The sequence below is a fragment of the Barbus barbus genome (assembly GCF_936440315.1).
Source record: "Barbus barbus genome assembly, chromosome: 36".
In the NCBI taxonomy this organism is placed as follows: domain Eukaryota; kingdom Metazoa; phylum Chordata; class Actinopteri; order Cypriniformes; family Cyprinidae; genus Barbus; species Barbus barbus.
In genome coordinates this window covers 6,268,240-6,281,340 of record NC_136714.1, presented here as the reverse complement: position 1 = coordinate 6,281,340, position 13,101 = coordinate 6,268,240, and the positions used below count along the sequence as shown (strand labels likewise).

General features: G+C 36.5%; 1 protein-coding gene across 1 annotated transcript in view; it reads right to left on the bottom strand.

Annotated features, from left to right (window-relative positions):
• Positions 1-8,812, bottom strand: part of LOC306856388 (protein KIBRA-like) — a 36,867-nt gene extending 28,055 nt beyond the window's left edge. Inside the window, exon 1 of the mRNA XM_079395656.1 lies at positions 7,864-8,812. Coding sequence (XP_079251782.1) covers positions 7,864-7,982 — 119 coding nt within the window. The 5' untranslated portion in view covers positions 7,983-8,812. The remainder of the gene's footprint in view (positions 1-7,863) is intronic.
• Positions 8,813-13,101: the final 4,289 nt, after the last annotated feature.

Here is a 13,101-nt window from a genome sequence, read left to right as displayed (position 1 = left end):
TTCAATAAACAAGCTACAGATAGTCCAAAATGCAGCGGCTAGACTTCTTACCAGGTCAAGAAAATATGATCATATTACCCCAATTTTACAGTCTCTGCACTGGCTACCTATTCAGTTCCGTATTATTTACAAAATATTATTACTTGCCTATAAGGCCCTAAATAGGGATGGGTACCGAAACTCGGTATTAAATCGGTCTCGGGGCTAAATTATGAAAGACAGGAGTATCGATAAGCTCTGACGTTATCGGTACTTCTGTCGGTATTGGAGAAATTAAGAAAACACACATACATTTATTGTTGCTCTCTCTCTTTCTCTTTATATATATAATGTCGCCAGCTGTTTTTATGTGCAATAATATTCGAACATTTGTCTATGATGCATTTTTGCTATGCGCAATTCAGAAGCCAGATCGCGCTCACGCGGAGGAGCTTCAGCACACGCAACATGAAAGTCCTGTTTAATTATGATAGAAGAGAGAACCAACTATTCAAACATCTGCTCACACTTTAGGCCTGTGGCTGTTATATTAAGCTAAGTATTTTATTTTTTTTCGATTTTGGCTTCCAAGGATTATAGCCGCATTTCTTCTAGCACAACTCCCTTCCCTTCATAGCAGCGCGGATTCGTTCCTCCGAACCAAAGCTTAACATCTGAATCAGCTCAATCAGTGATTGTTATAAAATGCCGTCTTTACTGTTGCTACATTGCAGGACATATTTGATAGTAAAACATTGAAAGTAGCCTGCAATCTGCACAAGTGATGCTGTTCCCCAGGCTGAAATGTGTGTGCACGCGTGTGCCTGCGCGGCGGCGTGCTCCAAAACGGACAAGCAAAGTACACTTTGAGCTTCGGGCGCGTCGAAATAACACACAAAAATATGCCAAAAAATACACACACAATGTGTCAAAATGGCCGGTTATGAGAGTCTTCACTTTTATGTTTTAAGTGGACGAGAACAGTTGGGAGAAAATCCGATGCGTGTCAGTATATTGTCATAAAGTGTCAGACTGGAGCTTGAGCCATCAACGTTAATCAAAGAACAAAATGCAAAGAGAAAATCACCCACAGCTCTTAATCTGAACAACGTTATAGCTTTAATAAACATAAATCTATCAGTACATACAGTGAAAACTATGCAGTGCTCATTTACATTTGATTACTTTTGTAACTATTACTTAAGCCCGGCTCACACTGTGCGATTTTGGCCACGATTTGTTCGTCTGAGACAAATTTTGAAAATCCTAAAATCCTAAAAGATTCCTATAATCCTAGGCTAAAATCTGTTGTCTAGATCGCTGGTTTGACATGTTCACCGACAGCCGATTAATGGCCGTTGCGATCAATTTTTTCCTCCGATTAAATTCTGGCAGTGTCAGAAGATTTCAGACACTTTCCTGCAGTGTGACATCTCCTACGACGACCGTCAAAACAAGAACCAATAGGAGCACTGAACTTGATGACGCAATTAGCGCAACAACTTCAAACCATTCATTATTTGTAAAAACAATATATGTACAAAGTAAAGTTTACTTAAAGTTTATTTATTAAGGAGCAGGATGTTTAAACTCGAATAATAAAATTACCTCAAATTCGCTCTGTAGAACTGGAAGTCCATAAAGTCCTCTTTTGCCCAGCCATGACTTGCTCCACACACGTCGTCTTTTTCGGGGGGTTTTTTAACATCAAGGCATGTAATTAATAAAACTAACGCTACACGTTGCTGTTGTTTGCTAGCTACCATTATAGCGAGAGAATGTGGGTCACGTATTGATAACGTAAAACTCCGGACAAGTCTTCTTGAGTACGTCCGTTTTTGTCGCGTCTTGACTGTCGTACAGTCTGACATTAAGACAACTGAGATCCTACAGTCTGACATGGGGATCATGTTCGTACAGTGTGACAAGCAACAATCGCAAAAGACTATTAAAAATCGCACAGTGTGAGCCCGGCTTTACCTGAACATTAATATTAGTAGACCTTCACGGAAAAATGAAAGCACTGTTTATTTCATTTCGTTTGTGTGTTTGTTTTATTGTATCTGTCAGTTTGTTTTACTTTGTTTCTTTGTTCATGTTGTTAGTGTATCTTATCTTATGTATATAAAACACTAAAAATACCTGCACACTGGTGCATTTACAAATTGATGAAGTGCAGGCATTTTTAGTGTTTTATATACATAAGATAAGATACTGTAAGAATATGAACAAAGAAACAAAGTAAAACAAAAAGTACCGATAAGAATACCGTTAAAGTACCGGATCGATAAGCAGTATCGGTAAGAGTAGTAATACCGTTAAAACCTTAACGATACCCATCCCTAGCCCTAAATGGTTTAGCTCCTGCGTACCTAACTTGTCTTCTACCACGCTACAATCCAACCCCCTCCAAGGTCGCAAAACTCTGGACTTTTGGTAGTACCTAGGATAGCAAAGTCCACTAAAGGAGGTAGAGCTTTTTCACATTTGGCTCCCAAACTCTGGAATAGCCTTCCTGATAACGTTCAGTGTTCAGATACACTCTCTCTGTTTAAATCTAGATTAAAGACACATCTCTTTAGCCAAGCATTCACATAATGCATTTTATAATCTTGTACTGCAGTTATATTGTAGGGATTGTAGGTGGGGGGAGTGAATGTCCAGCGCTCTCTCCACCCTCGATACCACGACTGAGGTGCCCTTGAGCAAGGCACCGAACCCCCAACTGCTCCCCGAGTGCCGCAGCATAAATGGCTGCCCACTGCTCCGGGTGTGTGTTCACGGTGTGTGTTCACTGCTGTGTGTGTGCACGTTGGATGGGTTAAATGCAGAGCACGAATTCCAAGTATGGGTCACCATACTTGGCAGTATGTCACTTCATATCTGATCAAATGTACATTATTATTATTCTTTAGCTTGGGTTGAACGAATCATTTTTGCTTAGATGGAACAGCAGCTACGCTAATTATGTCTCTATTTGTTTCTCTGTTTCTGCCACAGGATTAACATCCCATGGTAACTAGGAATTACTGAAGCCACAGTCTGGATCCAACCCTTAAATGATCTGAGATGACCGAACACCTGAGAAAAGATAATGCCAACCCCTCAGAGGACCTCAGAGGATGCCAACGCTCAGACAACATACAGAATTACCAAATGTTGCCATAAGTTAAATATATTAAGGTTCTGTAATATATAAATATATTGTGGAAACTTAATTTCCTGTAGAGCTGCTTTACAACGATTTGTATTGTAAAAAGCGTTATACAAATAAACTTGAACTTGAAAATTTCTTAATAATAATACATAAATTATATTGTTCAATTATGATGCATATTTAGTATAAAATGTGACCCCGGACCACAAAACCAGTCTTAAGTCGCTGTGGTATTTTTTTAGCAATAGCCAAAAATACATTGTATGGGTCAAAAGGATACATTTTTCTTTTATGCCAAAAATCATTAGGATATTAAGTAAAGATCATGTTCCACGAAGATATTTTGTAAATTTCTTACCTTAAATATATCAAAATGTCATTTTAGATTAGTAATATGCATTGCTAAGAACTTCATTTGGATAACTTTAAAGGCGATTTTCTCAATATTTTGATTTTTTTTGCATCCTCAGATTCCACATTTTCAAATAGTTGTATCTCGGCCAAATATTGCCCAATCCTACCAATACATACATAAATGGAAAGCTTATTTATTCAGCTTTTAGATGATGTATACATCTCAATTTCGAAAAATTGACACTTAAAATTGACACTTGGTTTTGTGGTCCAGGGTCACAAATAGTTATTGCACTGTACAATCCCTGAAAAATGGAAATTGTGCTGTTTAAAATTATCAATTTTTTCAGGTTTTGTCAAGACAGCATTCCTTTCTTGACAGTATTTGAGAGATTCATCTGTTTATCAAAGACAACCTAGAGATTACAGCCTGATCAATTCACCTTGAACCAACCAAGTGTGGTTTAATGGTTTGTTCAACCACCACAAAAGATTTATGTTTGGGTTTAGGCATTGTTTTTGTGCAGCGCAGGAATGTCATATTACCCAATTTCAAATACTTCCACTTTCAGACTTTAAGAGGAGTATTTTCAGATGCTGTTAAATCCAGCAGCAGAGTTACGCAATGAATTCAGCTCTGTGCTTCTCAGATTATCAGGAACATTCCACATTAAATCTGATTTGTGCAGCATATTTACAGAAATAAACCATTTTCCACAAAAAAATAAGTCGCATTAAGTCCCACGTATAAATTTATAACATAAGAAATAAAATATCAAACCAAGTGGCAAACAAATGGTTATTTTCTCAGAACTAACTTTACTATTCTGAGGCATTTTTGCAATGACTTTTAAACGGCTGGTTAAAGTATAAGAGATACTTTTATCTTAATTTTCTATATTATAGATATGGAATGCCTTGGAATTCTATATATTCAGTTTGAAGGCAAGCAGTTTTATTTAAATCATCTTACAGTTGTCTGCAGTAAGTGAGCGCATGCTGTTGCCTTCTCCTGTCGATTCAAGACTTTCAAAGAGGGTGAAACTGAACTAGCTCCTTTTTCATGTTATGAATAATGAAACTGTGCTGAGAGACCCCCACTGGCCTGTTCTAAATTTAACTTGGAGAAAAGAAACTTGTGCGACACAACAAAGAACATGGCTACAGTGAGAAACACTCATCTTTCTCTCATGCCATAATTCTCCAGACTCATTGACATCTCATCTGAATGAGCTTAAGCCAGCGTATCTGAGATCTTTAAATGGACAAGAGCCAAGGGAACTCAAAAGCTCAAAATCCCAATCCCAAAGCATGCTGTTCAGATTTGCGCATTAGAATGATTAGGAAGGAACGGAATGAATATGGTGCAATGGCCTGTTTTTTTTTATTATGTAAAACAAGAATTGTAGAAAGGTCTCCTGTTCTTTTCTTGAAGCCCTAGCAAACCCTATGAAGTCAAAGACTCAGGACCCATGGTCTAATGCAAAATGACAAAGCGCACAGTAGAGTGCAAACACAGGGCATAGCTAACTGATGAGTCAGACACTTTCATTCAGTGCACTCCATAAATTCCAGAGTCATTTATGAGGCTCCAACAAGCAGCACACCGTGCTCAAGGTCCAACAATAAAAGCACGCTGCTACACCCCGACGACGGCCAGTCTCCTACCAGAGAGAGCGAGATAACATTCCATTTACCTGAGCGCATGCTTTCAGCATGTCACACTGAGGCAAAACAAAACAGTTCCGCCCAGTGTGGTACATGAGGGCAGGCCGCAAGAATGCTTTCTCTGCATTTATGTGGTTAGACATCAAGTTCGCAACTTTACAAATACAACAAAACAAATGATGTGGCATCTGATGATTCTGATGTTCTAATTCTATCATAAGCAGTGGATCCAAAAGTCTGACACCACTACCGATACTGCTTTTATTTTGCATTTTTTTTCTTATTTGATCAAGATTTAAGTGAAATGTCAAAAATGTACGTTAAATGTCTTAGTGTTTGGTTTACCCTGACATTCGATTATTGTCAAAAATGTCATTAGTGACCTAGAAACACAGAATCTTAAATATTTCTTATTCACAGTACAGTATATAAATACATATACATATGTATATATATATATATATTATATATGTATATTATATATATATACACACATACATATATAGGCCTCTCTATTTATGTACATAAAATACTAACACACACATTATATATATATAAATAAGGATTTAGATTAGATTTAAATCCAGGGATTAAACAACTTCTATATGTCGTGAGTGTGCAGTCCACAGTAACACAGCTAATGTCTTCATTCTCAATAAGCTAAATAAAAATTATAACCATTAGTGATCGGTTTCCAAATATTGATACTTCAGTTTGTAATTTTGACTCCTTGCAATCTTACATTCTTGGCTACATTCTCAACCAGGAAATTTTAAACTTGGTTTTTCCATTCAAAGATGACAGTTGCCAGCATGATTACAAAAACTGATGAAAATTAGGAACAAATTTAACATGTAAACAAATGGCATGTAACATAACCTCAGTCTGGCAAAACGCAAAACTGAATAAGGCTTGCAAGTATTTCCTTCTAAAAAAATGACATTGTTTTATGATAATATCAGAGAACCAGGAAGATTACTTAAAAATAAAACACAGCTACTTAAAAAAATTCCTACATGAAAAAGATCATCACTAACACGAGCACTAATATTACACATAAATTACCCAATCAATATTTTATAACAGTTCCAACCAGCACATTATTATTATTATTTAATGTCTGGAGGGCAGTCAAAGCCTCAGTAACTCCAGGCATTTGCCACAGGTAGGTTGTCAAATGGGAGCTCATTACAAAGTAGAGCCACTAACATTAGATCACCATTCAACTAACAGTTGCTCAGCAGAAAGAACCAGCCATCTGAGAGATGTAGGCTGGGGGATGGAGGGAGGTGGGTCTGCTGACAGTTTTGGGTCAGGATTTGAAATATTTGTCATTTTTAATCAACGCCTTTGATGCACCACACTGTGCAAGAAGACCAGCCAGGCATGAGCGTGGAAACGTCTGTTATGCCTCAGCTTTTGTTTCCGTTCAGCTGCTCAGCTCAAAACTGTTGAGTTCTCTGCACCATTTCAGTAAAAACAAATTTACACTGGGGTTAAATGGAAAAAAAGAGTGGTGCTGACAAGTCGGCTTCAATACATCCAAAACTTCTGCCATCACATTTTCTTTTCTTTATAATAATATTTAAATGCACCAAAATACATAAAAAAAAAAAAACAATCATTTATTCAATCAAAGTCTTAATTTATTGCCCATATGCCCAAAGTCATTCCAAACCTGTATGACTGATCTTTTTTTCTGTGAAACACAAATAACGATATTTAAATAAAATAAAAAATAAAAAAGTTGTTTTATTTTGCTACAAAATTAAAGTTTTTGGGGTCCAAAAGAGTACTGGTCCCCACTGACTTTCAACACATGGACAAAAATACAAACACACACAGAAACATTTTTCAAAATATCTTCATTGGTGTCCCACAAAATAAAGTAATTCAGGTTTCGAAAAACATGTTGGTGAGCAAATAAATAAAATTTTTAGGTTGCGTACCCATTTAATTTTGACCAAAAACACAGATCTTGTAACAAATGAACAAGTGTGGAATGCACTGAAAACTATTTGACCATTCTTGTTAAAGTTTGCACAGCTCGGGTGCACTTTGAACCCGTCGTGCACCTTGACTCGCTGTGAAACGAATTTGAGGGAATCAGCTGTAGGCTTCGCTCATGCTAAGGAATGTGTCCCAGGTACTTGTTTACAACTTTCTGCCATCTTGGTTTCCTGGCTACAGGCAAACCTGTTGCACCACACAAAGGGGAAAAATGTGCAGTCTGATTGCTATCAACTTTCCATTTCAGTGCACTTTGTAAATTACTACATCGGTAAAAACCAAAAGGAGGAAAGGAAAAACACCCCCGATGCACAACTGCTGAACATACCAGAGCTTGAGCAACTGGAGCTTGAAAACATTCTAATATAATCTTAGGCACTCCTGCACAGATTTTGTGTTAAAGTCCAAGAGGACTTAAGTGGTAAAGCTGGCACTGATCATGGGTACCTGGATGAACAAAGCAATATTTCAACATCGAAAAAACACTGATATGGACCCTAAAATGCATCCATTTTAGGTGCTTAGACGCGTGTATATGATTTGAGAAGTGAACTGTATTACAAAACAAAGAGGATTTGAATTACCACAGATTCACTGAATCACAACATGCACATGAGTAATAATGGACTCAGCATGCATCTGTATACTGAGTAAGCAAGTATGCATTCCCAGAACATGCAGTATTCATCACGTACCTATCCCTTGGGTCAATCCAACTGGTGGTTTGGTTAATATGGTCTATATAATAGACCTTCCCGTCAAAATCTCGGGCCTCTTCCCAACCCTCTGGCAATGGTAACTCCTTCCTTGGCATGACCAACTAGTCTCCATGTAATTTTCTCTGTAAGTCTTCTAAATTGATTTGAAAGCAAATCATGTGTTGCTTTTCATGGACTAGTCCAAATTTACATCTAACGCATAAGGAAAGTGCCATTAATTAGCCACCGAGATATATTCCATACAATCCATGATACTGTTTCCAATCTTCCAGTTCAGTTTCTGCAGCCTATATATTGGCCATTGTTTTCAAGAGCGAATGCGGTTAAATGAATGGATGAGGGTGTGATGCTCTGAATCGGGTAACTTTACCGCAAGAGTTGCGCTTATGGTGAGAAACTCTTCGTTTCTTGTGCATTCTCGGTCAAGTACACAATACATCAATCAATCATCTTTTCTGGCGGAGTCTGATGGATGGTTAACTTGCGCGAAATGTCAGAACGCGAAACTTTCAAAGGTCGTGCGCGAGAGTTTTCTCTCAAGAAAAGAAACCCAAAAAGCAATTTCAAAGTCCACAAAATTCCCTCCAAGTAGTAAAGACAGCAAACGAATTAATTCTCCAGCATTATCCACAAGTATTTGAGCGCGTCTAGAGGGTTTTTTCGCTCAGTGTCTGCCCACCATGTTTTAGCGATAACTGTGCTAGCCTGTTAGCCCAAAAGCTCGTTATATAGGCAACGCAAACAGTTACTCCACACACACGTATTTCGTATCTTCTCGTTTTGTCGATGCATTCATTTCACTTCCACAGCATTTCGGAAATTTCTTAAAAGTAGCGAGTTTCTTTCTCATTTGTTTCCAAATGTTGTCTTTTCCTTTAAGTGTCTGTGTGCGCTTCTCCCTCGTAGTCAAGCTCGGTCGCTATGCTGCGGTTGGAATGGCTTACGTCATACAGGTGATGGCCGTAGCCCTTCTAGTAGCAGTGCACGCTCAGAATAATCATTAGAAGTCAAGACAGACAGATTGTATCATTTCGTATGTTATAAATTATGAAATTTTTTCTTCTACGTTTCTATTACGTATGTGCGGTTTTGGGGACATTTATCTTTTTAAGTGGATAACTTAAAAACTTTTAAGTGGATTTTTAATATTCAATGTGTGCTGATATTAATAATGTGTAATAGCAATGACATTTACCAGGGTTTGAAGGGGTTGAATAAGCCCTGGAATAGTTGACTTTAGAAGCTTGCAGTTAATAAATTTCGAATTTGTGTGTGTGTGTGTGTGTGTGTGTAGTAGTAGTAGTAGTAGTCAGTGTTGGGGAAAGTTACTTTTAAAAGTAATGCATTACAATATTGCGTTACTCCCTAAAAAAAGTAACTAATTACGTTACTTTTTTATGGAAAGTAATGCATTACTTTTGCGCTACTTTCGCATTACTTTTTAAATATGAGCAGGGCTTGATTGTTTGTTTAATATAAGAAGTTCTATTTATAGCAAATGTAAAAGCCCTTTCTCACCAAAAAGTGTATTGAATAAACCTCAGGTTGAAGGGAAAGTAAATTCACGTCTGTACAATAGAACGCAGAAGAAGAAAGTTCAACACTCTTCAGCAATAAAAAAAACAATGAAGCACAATTGTTAATTTATCTAAAGTCATTTTTTTATTATTAGTATGGTTGAACTGGATCATCAAGAGTCAGCAGCAAAGACATTGGTTAATAAAATGGGATTAGATACATTTGTGTTATTTAACATATTTAATTATTGCAGGTTTGAGTCATATTCTGAGTTTGCAATTCACAGATTTAATTCATTTTGAGGAATACTGTTTTTTTGCGAGTGAGATGAATTGATGCATGTTGATATTTAGTCTAGAACTACAGTAACATCATGTTCACACAGCTCATACAACGCCTCTGTACTTCTGATTTCTCCCAACATGGCGACACGAGAGCTGTCAGTCGATAAATGGGAAAACAAAGTAACTGGCGTTACTTTTTTGAAAAAGTAACTCAGATATTTTCTTGTAAATTAAAAAGTAATGCATTACGTAACTCGCGTTATTTCGTTACCCCCAACACTGGTAGTAGTAGTAGTCAGCATTTGAAGTGGATCAAAACATTTCATCAAAGTTGTCCTAAAACCAAAATGTGATCTTGTCTTTGGACAACTTTGATGAACTTATTTGATCCACTTCAAATGCTGACTACTCTATTATTTATATATATATATATATATATATATATATATATATATATATATATATATATATATATCAATGTCAATTCTATTGAAGCATGTATGTCCTATATATAAATATATTTGTAATTGCACATTTGTAATGATAAAGTTGTTAGTACATTTAGAAAATATTAACTTTAAATGTAATATTAAATAACACATTACAGTTAAAATTAATATCAAGTACTTTACATGTGCTTTAGTAGCCTATGTTAGTTAACACAAAGCACAATAAAATGTAATTGTAACGATTAAAAATTTACTTTGAAGTAAAACTTTTAATTTAACATTATAACATAGTGCACTTTAGAGACATAAGATAAATGTTTAAAAAAAGTGTCAAATTTTCTTTCTGACTCAGCTCGCTTGTTCTTTAAAGAGCTTGGACCAAATCTACTGATAGTATTTGCGACAATGATTATTTGTTATAAATTATACACATAAATACCAAATTAATAGGAAAACACAAAATTAATAGGAAAAAGTGCAAAATATAATATTTTCCTCATGAGTTTGAAACTTTTTATATATTTATTAGAAAAAGAAAGATTTACAAGCAAAATAAATAATATCAATTGTATGAAAATAAAACAACAAAATAGCATAAACGAGCACAATATAAACGTTTTAATAATTTATCCTTTGATACTAGGATGGTTGTGGGTTTAAGCTTTTTTAAATCATCCTTTTTACAGAAAAGTTACCTTAACTAACAACAATGTGAAATAATCAAGGTATTTCTGTAGCTGTATGTCAAATGCTTTTCCCGCTAAATCAAAGGAACGAAAGCAAATCCAGAAGTTTGCAGTTGCAGTTGTGAACTGTGCATCAGCATCTATCGCTACCAAGAATAAAGAACATGTAAAGGCATTTGGTCAACATGGGGAAGTCATCCTCCTCCAAATTTCAACTAAACAACGCCCTCCAACGGCGAGCGGGAGAGGATGACTTTTTTTAGTCGATTTGAACTTTTTTTTTATTTTGACTGTCTCTTTGTTAGTTTTTGTAATTTGTTTTCAAAGCAAAAAATGTTTTAATATACACCACAGTTTTAGTGTTATACACATACCACGGTACAACACAATTTACAGACAGCAAATTTGCCCTGGCTTGTTTTGAAAAGCACGCGCCCAGTTTCCTTATATCGGGTGACAGACAAGGGGCGGAGAAACCGTCATGTCTTGAGATTACAAATGCAGTTAAACTGCAATTAATTATTATTATTATATTAGGGCCCACCGTGCGAAACTATGTTACAATCCTTCATTTGTAATCTCAAGACATGACGGTTTCTCCACCCCTTGTCTGTCACCAGTGGCGTAACTTTGCTTTGAAAAGTGGTGGGGACACCGCACAAAACGTTTTGGTATTTGTTTATTTAATAACCGAATTTACTTGGGGACTGAGTTCAGAGTTAGAAATGCACTTAATTTCCACACATGCATCACATTCACAAATATGTCTATAAACATCCAAATAAGAAAAACGTAACATTCACAATGTGGAACAACTTGCTAAAAGGACAACTTGCTAAAAGTAGGTGTGATCAATGCACGCGCTGAACGAAGAATCAACATTACGTCAAGAGTCAAGACAAGCCCACAAAATGTTTCCTCATCCAATCAAATAATTTAACCAATCCTGAACTACGCAAAACCTTGTGTAAAACATGAATGAGAGTTAATTTGTGTTTGAAATAGTTAAACTACCTTTATTAATTAAATAAATGAAATTGTTTTGACGAATCTTTTTTTTTTATGACGTTTTTATAAAAGCTCTATTTTTCCTCCCCCACCCCACATGTAAAGGCTAGTTAACGGTAAATGTTGCTACCTATAGCATAAATGTTAAAACATCAACAAAATGTCCAAAAGAAAGCGTGGAAGTGATACAAGAAGCTTTTTAGTGAAGCAGCCACGCACAGTAAAGGCCATTACACACTGAGTCCGAATTTTTCGTCCGAAATTTTCGCACGTTGAAAAATAAATACGACCTCACGTTGTCAATCACGTTTGCACACTGCCTCCGAAATTGTCGTCCGTCAAAAAAAAATCGGATCGGGTTCGATTTTTTTGCGTTTTTCGCATCCGTATAAAGCATTTTGAGATGCTTTGAGAAGGTGTTTTGACCATTCAGAGCCACCGTACAAAAAAAGCCACAGCGAAAGCCAAAATCCAAAATGGTGTCAGACAAATCAATACACTTTGTCTTGCAGCACAGAGCACTTTATGACAAACAAATTGCGGAATACAAAGATACAGAATATAAAGAACTGCTGTTGCCTATTTTTTTATGCCTGGCGCGCACCTTTCCGATGCCGCAGTTCGGGGTGTGTGTGTGTGTGTCTGTGTGTGTGTGTCTGTTGGTGTATCCATACCTCAGACAGTCTCTGTTCAGGATAAACTGGTTCACGGAAATTGGTGGTCTTCTTTTTAATATGTGGATTCAGTATCGCTAGCAAAGTATCAAACTGAGGCACTGACATCCTGAAATAAACTTTGAATCTCTCGGGATAATCCCGCAGCTCTTTGATAAGGAGGTGGAACTCTCCTTCCTCTCTGCGCAATCTAAGGATTGGATGGACCCAATATTTCCTTTTTCTTTTTCTTTTTTTAAAAAGAGAGAGGCCAACAAAATCATCCTCACTGCTTGAAGACATTTTGTATAGTTTTGCGAATTCTTTCGCAACGGATTAATTAAAACGCATTGGACTCAGTGACAATACTTGACGTACTTGACAATACGTCACGACTTACTTACAGTGTGCAAGGTCTCTGTGCGTGACGAATTTTTAAGATTGCGAATGCGAAAAAACGCATGCGAAAATTTCGGACTCAGTGTGCAGAGACCTTAAGACTAAAATACAGTATTAACATTGTAGACTACAAATAAATTTTAAAAGAGGTACAGGATCTGCAGACTAATTAATTATAGGGAAAGGAAACTACATATCCCATGACGCATATCGCGTA